Genomic DNA, 10,974 nt, shown 5'->3' on the forward strand with positions numbered 1-10,974 from the left:
TACTCTTTCCAAACACAATAATTGCTGTGAATACAATTGCATCCCCGCCCTGTTATTGGGGTTAGAGATAGCCCTATGCTAGATAAAAAAGTTCACTGATTTTGTTTGAATTTTCCTTCAGACTGGATTTATATGGCATTACTAACCAACTTTTTATGAGAAATCACTACCAAAAATAATGCCAGACCCACAAAATAATCAAAATCTTAAATAAAGCCTTGGATGATTTGCCCCATGAAATGAGTAGGGCTGGTAAGCAAATGTAGAAGCAGTAATAATTATGTTTGAAAAGAACACTGACAGCTTGTCTAACAGCACATTTCTTTTTTCCCATCTGATAACCTTAATCAAATAAATCTATGTTTTTTAAAGCCCCAGACAGGTTTCTGCACAATTTTTCTAAGACTTAGAATAAAGAAAAGTTAGAGATACAGGCTTCCACATCCCTTGAGCATATTTAAGCTCTATTTTTCATAAGAAAAAAACTTCAACCTCCTTATCCAATTGCTTTCAAGATAGAGAAGGACTTCCATTTAAAATGTTGTAAAATAAAAGATAATGCCATTTGATTTTTCCTTTAATGCTCTTTCTGAACATAATAGATGCTCCTGCTACAACTTTAGCTTATCATTCCCCTGTCTAATGCCTAGATACAAAAGTGTCCATAACTTTTGGGCTAAGGACAGAATATTTTATTATCATGATGTAAAATCAATTTGACAAAAAGACTGATTTATTGAAATTTCTGAGCATATATAGGCTACAATTTAGGTGATATATTTGCACATTAGGGGAGTGGTTGGTAGCAAGTTCATTTCTGATGCAAATTAACATTATATTTGAATTGAGGATGTGATTCTGATTCTAAAGGTAAAGTATGTTTCTTAGCTATCACAATATTCCATTGATCAGAAAATTGATTATTATTAATGGACACACATTTAAAGCTTGAGTCTAATCTTGGAAAGTAATGTCTAATCTTGAATATAGGATCTTAAAATTAGAAAAACATCCAACTCATAGACAGAGTCAACCTTAGCCATATTCAACCTAAAATAAGTATTGTAAACAGAAAATTGTAGTTCAATAAGCTAGTGTACAGAGGTAACCTTTGTTTTGAGTTAAAGCTGAAATACCAGAAGTTTTTGCAGACTGTAGTCAGCTAATCCTGATAAGTTTCATCCAAGAAATCAGCCAAGTTTAACTATCCAAATCTATATAAATCATATCCAAGATTAGGAGCATGTTGTCTAGGTTATGTTTTGGAAAGATACTTTTTAACAAGGATATCTACCCAAGATTAGGTGCTGTCCAACTATTGGGTGTCTTCCTTGTAAACCTTTATATTAACAGAATATTTAGATATCCATAAAACAAACTTACCTCTGAAATCAGAATTTTGTCACATATCTATTGATTCTTGAATCTGTCAACATTTAATCAATATACTGGAAAAGTTGTTTTAACAGTATTGATATTATTATAGGTATATAAGCTGTAGCCTATCTAAAATAAGAGAAAACAGTATGATCTTAGAGGGTCTGCAAGGAGCTTAAAATTGAATTTACAATGAAAGAATTATATTTTTAAATTAATAGCTATTGAAATATTATTATATTAAACTGATATTGGGATGAACAATATCATCCAGAAGGGTCTATTAGGTGACACCTACCCCTTTTAGCCTCAAACAGGCCCAGCTGGTGATACATCTAGTGACAATCAACTTCAAAACCAAACTGTCCTGTGGGCTAGGCTATATAGGCTATGTAAATATTGATGTGAGACTCATGAGTTGTGACATGAATATTGAATCAATGTTATCTGGCAAGAACTACAGGTTCTCCAATCTTAATCATTAGAAGATGCAATTTAAGGTAATGGAAACAAATGTCATATTTATATTCAAAATGAACTTCTGATACCAGAGGTAATTTTGTTTCCTAGTTGTTCTGTAATTTTTTTTCCTAATATTCTGTTTATATAAACGTTTAGTATATTGTCTTAGATAATTTCCTTAGCCTTGGAAATAGCATAGGAAAGGAATAGAGATAGACAGGGACTCTCCTTCCAAGAATTAATTTGGTCTTGGCTTGGGATTCACAACTAAAGAGTTATATCTGATAATGCAAATGCATACTTATATAAGCAATCCTCTAATACAGGTCTATACTTTTACCAAAGACTAACTCTAGCTTACTTGAAGCTAGAAAATGGCCTAGACCTACCCAAAAATAATGATTTTTCAAGTTAGAAAGCTGACATTAAGGATTAGTTAGGAGCTATAATAGTTCTGGTGAATGTTGATCTTACTGAGTAAATAAGTTATTATTCTTTGACGATGAAGAGCTAGCTGAAAAGCTACTCATTGCTTGAATTGAGGGGGTCTGAGAGGTAATAAAGGGATGTCTGAGCAATTCTTCCTCATCATTTTCCATCTCTTTTTCTAGATCATTGATAGAAGTTTGGAAGTCTTGATCCTGGAATCCATAATCAACTGAAGCATTGATCTCATTTTCAAAATCCGACATCATCTTTTAAAGCATGGAAAATGGAATTTAAATTTAAGTTAAGTCGTTACAGTTAGCGTTGCCAATTTCAATTAAACAGACTGAGTTGGTTTTTGGCGAAACCTTTACCACAAGCGAGAAAAGATATAAAAGCTCTGTTTTCACTCGGCTGCCGGGATATACGCCCTTGGAATTTGTGCAGCAGTCGTAATGCTAACATTTTTTGGGGGAGGGGGACACACAAAGTCGGGAACTATGGTGTTCAGCACCTCAGTGACATAACAATAGACAAAAAGGATTTACGTATCTTGTGTCTGAAAATATCAGTTTAGGTTTTCAAAATATACGTATGGAAAGCGAAATAAGCTTTCAAACCTAGAACCACCAATTAATCTTTCAAAAAGGAAGTTATCTTACTTGATTTGATGGCCAGTTTTAAACTTTCCACTGAAGAATCAAGTATTATTACTTCTCTATTATTAAGTTTTAAAGGCTTATCCTGACAACTGCCGATAAATCTTCTTAGTTCTTCGTTTTATTTAGCATGGAGACACTAATGCATAATCTCATTACTGGAATCCAATTCTGAGCTCTGTAGCATAATGCTACAGCTATATCGGCACTCTTAAGTTCCCGTTTTACCAAGCTGAGATGAAACCCATTATGCCACTACAGAACGCTGTTGAAATATTGCTCAAAATTAGATGTATTTCAATTTCATAGTTCCAGCTTTAAATCTCCAATGTTTACAATTCCAAATTCTTTGTTGCTCGAACCACACTTTGCAAATTTGAGTGAGAATTTTGATTAAAATAGGGACCACACGCTTATAATTCTGCTAAAAGATTGGAGATATGGGAGACAAGGGAATATCGTTGCAAGAGCCAAGATTGTCCTCTGTAAATAGCTAGAAACTGTACTTTTCAATATTTAGAGGAAATTTTAAAATCAAACCTACTACGCCACATCAGGACGCTGTCGAAACGTTGTTCAAAATTCAATGTTTTCCATCTGTGTAATTCCAGTTTGAAATCTCCAACTATTCCAATTCCTTTGTTGCTCGAATTGAGCTTATTGCAAGTTTGAGTGAAATTCTGGTTTAATCAAGAGGTCAGACGCTTATCATTCTACAAAAAATTGGAGATGTGGGAGACAAGGGAGCACCGTTGCATGAACCAAGATAGCTATCCTCTGTAAATAACCAGAATCTGTACTTTTAAGCTTTCGAGAAAACTAAAAAATCTTGTGTAATTTTGCACTTGTCAGAAATACTGAAAATCGATTTCTTCTTTCTGTTTATCACAGACTCTGCACATGCTAAACAATACGTTCCCTCCTTCCATTGTAATTTTATTTGTCTTCTAACTGTAGATATTATTATGCAACATTTCCGTAGGCATTTCAATGTTATTTCTGCTATTTATTGTTTCATGCCTTTTCCTTTAGCTGTTCGGATTCATTTGTTATCTTGTGTCATTTTGCATACGTCATAGATATTACAAACAATACGACTATCCCGGGAATATTATGGAATTTTTGCTCTTTAAATGTATAACTCGTATGATTTTCTTTTCTGGCATGAATTCAATTCCTCTTTCTTATTCAACCGAGAGGTTTATAAGCTTTTTGTATTTATTTTTGAGCCATAGCAACTCTAATGGTGTACTTTTGTTTTGATCTGTCGCCATTTATTCGGTTTTTAGGTTTTTTTTGTAGTTGCAAAAAATTTGTTTTCAAAATAACATTTTACTTTTAAGACTAATTCGAGTAAAGTTTACGGATAATTTAAGATTTAATTCAAGAATTTAACCACAATTTCCGTATATTGTTTTATTAAAAATGGGAACCGAATCAGCTTCTTTAAAAGTAAATTTAGTCTAACTTAACATAATTAAAACTTGATTGACGATAATAGTGACGTCAGAAAATTAGCTTAATATCCAAATTACGCATGACTTCTAAACACTTTAGTTACTCTCTAAAAATTAAAAGAAATACATAATAGAATGTAGACAAACTATTACAACCAAGTTAAAAAAAAACTGTAGAACTTCAATTGACAATGTTGACATAATTCCAGTAATGTTTGCGGAAGATAGGAGATTAAATTCAAGAATTTCACAACAAAGTTCTGTCTATATTTCGATTAGCAATGGACACTGAATCACCTTGTTTAAAATTAAAGTTAGTTCTACTTGGAAATACTAATGTAGGGAAAACTGCTTTAATTTGTCAATTTTTGAATGAACCTGATTGTTTTGATACAACAGAGGGACAGATTTCTCATCGAAATTTTTAATTCTAGAAGGTCAAGCACTGAGATTAAACATTTGGGACACAGCTGGGAAAGAGAAATATAGATCTCTTATTCCGTCCTACACTAGAAACTCTAACATTGCTTTTCTGATCCACGATGTTACTGATACAGAATCTTTTTCTAGGATATCTTACTGGTTAAATTGGGAAGAGAAGAAGAAGTGAAGGATATGCAAATAATACTAGCATAATACTAGTAATAAGATAGACTTGTCAGAAAAACGTCAAGTGTCTGCAGAAGAGGGGAAACAAAAAGCACTAGAGTGGAAATGTTCCTCGAAGAATTAGCAAAAGATGGCACAAATGTTAAGTGCATTTTCAGAACAGCAGCAGAGGTCGCTGTTTCCTTAAAGAAAGGAGAAATAAAGCCATATGAAGTGAATATTCAATTGTCAATTTCACAACAAGAGCCTAAAGCAAAAACCGGCATAAGCTGTTGTTTCTTATAAGGAATGCCCAGTCACTAAAACCAGGTTTCAATACTGGTTAGTATATATTTCACAATCACAACCTGTATTGACCATGGTGTAACAGATTTTCAATTCATGGTTATAGCTATGGCTGCAACAGAGTAAATAGCAAAAATTCACTAAGAGCAAGCGTAGGGTTGCCACCCCTAGTGATTTCTCACTGTTTTTAGTAATTTTTTATATTGCCAAAAAATAGAACTCATTAAATCATCACATAAATCACTCAATCATTGAAGAAAATCACTAAATCAACCAAAAAATCACTTAAATTTTGGGATTTTTTCCACCGGCTGGCAATCCTATGTTAAACCCATTGGGCAAGTCTATCAAGATAAGCAAAACATGAAAATTGTTAGTCCTCACTGGAATAAAGTGTAGTTATAGTCATAGCCATTTTACTGAAGAACAGCATATGTCCAGTGTAACACAACGAAAAAATCAACAGAAAACTTTTGATTTTAGTGAAGAAAAACGTATATGCTATCTGTTTTTATGTGTGGCCTGATCAAATAACAAAGATAACCGTAAAAATTTAGTGAAGGATTCATTCGATCCTGAATTAGTAGTGTATAAAATTAAGTACAAAAAAGGAAGCGTGGTCTCCCCCTAGTTGTCAATTAAAGGGTATAAGAATTTCTGAAAATTATTGGTTACTTTCTTGTACTTATGGCGTGAATCAGGTGTTTCCACACTGCCTAGTATCAAGGATTTTCGAGATCTGCTGAACCACGTAGTGCGGTCTTCTGCCAGCTGCTTTGCAAATGGGAGCCATTCGGTTATCCATCTGTGACCAAAATTTTTGAACCCTCCAGTAGGTTCAAGGTTTGATTTAACCAACTTCCACCAGATTTTGCACTGTCCTCCTTGGCGTTTTTCCTATGAGCTAAGTGGTTCAATTAGAAGAATTCGGCAAGGAAAAAACTCTCTTGGCCTCCGTAAGACATGGCTAGACTATTTCAGTCGAGGGTCTTTGATCGTGATGGCCACGCATCTCTTGATACCACAGATTTGTCGTATATTCACGTTCGATGTACTATCATAGGACTGGGGATGCTTTCATTATTGTTTAAAAATAATGATTATTAAGGGCTATGATCATAATGAAATTAGGGCATACCAATTTCTGAAAATTATTCAGGACAGTAATTTTGAGGGGTATGAGCAGTTGAAGTAAATCGAAAATTATCTTTGTAAAAAACCCAGTATAATATATACCATCAAATATTGAGAAATGTGACGTTCAAAAACTAAGAATAATGGGAAATAATAATTATTAGCTTTTAAATTTGGAAATTATTTAGTCATTACTGTAGAAATGTAATGCAGGAATAAGAATCCATGCAGCATTGGACCTAGAGTTCGAATTATAATGAGTCAAGGGGGTGAAGAGATGGAAAAACCAGATTAAATCACCAATAAAAATTAGGATAAGTTCAGATTACTCTAAAAATACAGAATAAAAAGGTAGTTTAAAGGATTTAAAAATCGGCGAAGTTTCTTAAAAAATCAAGAAAACTTGTTGAATTAAAAAGAGTTGAAAGTCTGAAAATAAAGATTCCCTGTATAAAAAAAACCTCACGTTATTGTACCAGTCTAACAGTTGTGAATGAATAAGTTGCTAATATGATACACTTATAAAACTTAAGATCAGTCTGTTAGGCAGATTAATGATGACAAGATCTCCTTAGAAAGAAAAAACAAGGATAGGGTTTACTTAATACAATAGAAAAATGTTACGAATCTCGCTATACATTCCGATGATTTGCACCTTATGTTCCCTATTACCCGTTGCTATCCCCCCACTATTCCTCAATATAAAAAAAACCTGCATACAACCACTAATAATAGCTTAAAAAAGAGAGTGTGATGGCTAAATAGGGAAAATCCGTGTGACCTGACCTTAAATTATCTACCAACAGTTCTTTAAACCTGATTTATTGTGCCTGGCATTCCTACTACCGAAAATGACGTGGGTTGAATACTTTGAATATCCATTTTTATCTAAACGCTCGAAATGCTAAAAATACACCTTTTCGAGGTAATTTGACATGTGGCGCTTCTATGAAAATACTCAAGCTATGAAAAAACCCGTCTTAAAATAAATCTTCGAAGATAACATTTTAGTAGGAAGGTAGGTGCTTAATCCCTTGTAGAAGTCAAAATCGTGCAAAAGATTTTGCTCTGCTGAATTATTGATCACTGACGCCTTAGACCCCTCAATCCCTCCTCAACCTGACCTTGTAGCTATAGACATATTGCACCTCCTTTGACTATTTTAAGTAATTAAATTGGTATAACTGGAGCACCCATAGCTGAACCCTGGGTTTCCGTAACCCTATACTTTTTTTTAGTAATTTCTTAGAAGTTCTGATCTCTGCTCTTTGAGGGGGCTTTTCACATTAGAACCAATTAGTAAAATTATCATTGATTTCTTTTCTGTTTTATAGGACCCATATGGAATTAACACCAAGCTACTTTAGAGACAAAACATCGAGTGGTTGACGGAATGGGGGTGCACTTACTACTCGATAGCTGCAAAACTTGGGCGTCAAAAGTCTTGGATGCCCAAGATATGGATGTTTTGGCCAAATACGGCGAAATACGGCCAGTGGTTCAGCCACTTACTGCGACACAATCTCCAACCTAAGATTAGTTGTTTTCTTTGCTATTTTGGAAGAATACCCCTAATTATACATAACCAACTCTGACTTAGGGACCTTGGGTCGACTGAAAAATTCAGGGATTACAGCAAACGTTGGTTGTCGATTTTTAAACCATCGACTATGGACGGAACACCCTGGGGCCAAACATGCCACCCGTTCCCGGACGCCATGATGAGCCAAGGGCTTACAAACGGAAACAAGTACAAGACAATCCGTCTTTTTGCCCCAGGTTATGAATCCTGTGCAGTTTTCCAATATGCAATATCATCACTCCGGCTTGAGGTCTACACTTCCCATAAGAACTGAAGAGACCATACCTTTAAAATATTATCATAATAGATATAAATCGACAGCACAGGAAAAGACAGGGAGACGGGAAATAGGAAAAGACAGGAAAGAAAGACATGTACAAATTTAAACAGGCTTTAAAATAAGCTCCATCGCTGTCAATGTCAAAAATCAGGTTTAAATTTCAACGACCAGGCTCGTCTTCGTCTAATTCCGCGGCTGAAAATAAACGTTCATAATAATAATAATAAATAAAATGATTTAAAAAAATGGTGAAGCTAGTGTCAAATCAACCATATTGGACAAAGAAGTTTAAAAATCCGAGTCTTTCCATAAGAAGATAAATATGATTTGGACTGTCTCCAATTGAATTAAGAATCCACGGTCTAGTTGTATCCTGTGGTTTTTTTTTTTTTTTAGATTTGCTTTATTTGGTCAACCCAATGTCAATTTCCATCTAACGAGATGTTGCCGTAAATCCATTTTTTGCAATAGCAGCACATACATTCAAGGTTGTATCCAGGGGGAGGTAGGGGGTTTGAACAACCCCACCCCGAAACGTTTGTCCCACTCGTAAAAGCTTAACAAAAATGAATAAAAAAAAATTTAAGATTCTTTGTAACCCCCGAAAAAAAACTCTTTTGTAAAAAAAATGAAATTGTAAAAAAAAAAAAAATGGAAAAAAAATCCTGGATCCCTTGAAAGTACTATACTCAAAGAGCCAAGAATTGCTTAATCTTTAGTTGTTTTGCTTGCACCGGTAAAAATAAAAATGATATCATTGATCTTATCTTCTGTTTGAATATTAACGTAATTCTTTTTGCGCTACGTGCGAAGGGGACAATTGAAAAAAAAGAAAGATTAGAATTCACTTAAAGCAAGCATTCATGTTAAACCATTGGCGAAGTCGATCAAGATAAGAAAATTATAAAAATCGTTCGTCTTCCCGAAATGAGAGGAAATCTTAATCATGGCGTTTATTTACTGAAGAGCAATATATCTCCAGTTTAATAAATGTGTTATGGTCTTATAACATAGAGCTGTATCCAAAGCCAACTGAATTTGTTTGACATTGTTTTTTTTATTGTCGTTGTGGTTGTTTCGTTTGTAGTGAATTATTAGTCAGAAAATGCGTTTGTGTACCCCCCTCCCCAGTCGCAAGTGCTTTTCTGTATCTTTCTTGGGGCGGGTACTTGCATATTAGTTAAATGTATTTGATTTATAAATTAAGTGAACTGAACTGAAAATACGTGTCTCCAATCCAATTTACGACTGTAGTCTCTTCAGATAGGACGATGATCATGGAATGATAGGAAAAGGCTCTTTTGATCCCAAATTGGAAAGTCCAGGTGGCCTTTTAAGTGACAAAACCATTCACATTTGTTCCTCTAAGTGTTCCTACTTCCGGAAATGGGACGGAGCCAATATGTTGAATATTCAGTTTATCAGAGCAGTCGAAAAGGTAAACAATACGCCTTTGGAGGCAACTTGACATTTGGGGCTCATAGGACAAGATTCCTAAGCTATGAAAAACTCATTTTGGAATAAATCCTCACAGCAAAATTTTAGTAGAAAGGTGGGGGATCAATGCCTTGTAGAAAACGAAATTATACAAAATATTTTGTTCTATTCCTGATCCCTAAACAGTACACACTTCACTCTCTCCTCACTCTAACCTTGTATACATAAACATGTTGCACCTCTTTTGACTTGTGACTATAGGAATTCTTAAGAGAATTGTATTAAGTGATTAAATGGTTATAACTGGAGGACCATAAGCAGGTACCTGGGTTTCAGCAATCCTATACTTCCTCGTGTTATTTCGTCTAATTTTTTATCTCTACTCTTGAGGGGGTTCATCACAATAGACCGGATAAACAAAATCATCCTCGACTTCCACTCTGTCTGAGAGGATCTATAAGAGATACACAACAAATCGCTTTAAAGACAAAACCGCGACTGACTGGCGTAATGATGGTACACGTACTACTGGACAGCTAAGAAACCTGGCAGCTAAAAGTCTTGGATGAACAAAATCTGGATGATTTCATCTGTGAATTCCTGCAGTATATCGTAAAAGAGACGCTGATGACACCACTACACATGTAGTCACCCCAAACAGGAAGACCTAATCCAGTCCTCCCTCCCCTATAGAGAGATCTTTTTGAAATTGAAAAGTGTTAAATTGCCTGGATGGTCAGTTTCAATGCATCGAACATAAAATAGCTGAAGATCTCTCGATCGAAAGTGCATGCATACACTCCAAATTCCTCTTCATGAATGAACCTGTGAAGATAGTCGACAAGCTTCTCCTCATTGGAATCCACTTATCCACACATCCAGTGTTATTTTAGTCTTTTATCTCTCTTCTCTCTACTGGCGGCAGTCTCGTTTGATGTTTTTTTTTGTGTTTTATCTCTCTTTGTTTTCTGTTGTCATGGCTGGCCAGTTCGGCTTAAGAACTTTCAACTTTCAACCATCCCTTGCGGAAAAAGCACCTCGAGCAGAAAAGAACCTCTTGCGCAAGAAAGCTGGAAGTAATGACAACCCTTTGGATTTGAAAAGAACCATAACCGCTACTCTTTTCTTCCTTAATGGTTTAAGATCGTGAAGAAGTTTAACGGTGAATCCCTTAAGACGCAGGTGTTATTATTTTTTCATGAAGCAGGTGCTTATTACGTAAAAGGGGATGTTTTCTTCAAGATTTGTTTGGTTGTTATGTTAAAT

At 34.8% G+C, this 10,974-nt stretch overlaps 1 protein-coding gene across 1 annotated transcript in view; it reads right to left on the reverse strand.

Annotated features, from left to right (window-relative positions):
* The window catches only part of LOC136037728 (uncharacterized), a gene marked incomplete in the record, with an annotated part of 37,850 nt that extends 35,268 nt beyond the window's left edge, over positions 1 to 2,582 (reverse strand). Inside the window, 1 exon segment of the mRNA XM_065720502.1 lies at positions 2,314 to 2,582. Within this exon segment, the coding sequence (XP_065576574.1) occupies positions 2,314 to 2,534 (221 nt within the window).
* Positions 2,583 to 10,974: the final 8,392 nt, after the last annotated feature.

This window comes from Artemia franciscana, chromosome 17 (assembly GCF_032884065.1).
Source record: "Artemia franciscana chromosome 17, ASM3288406v1, whole genome shotgun sequence".
Lineage (NCBI taxonomy): Eukaryota > Metazoa > Arthropoda > Branchiopoda > Anostraca > Artemiidae > Artemia > Artemia franciscana.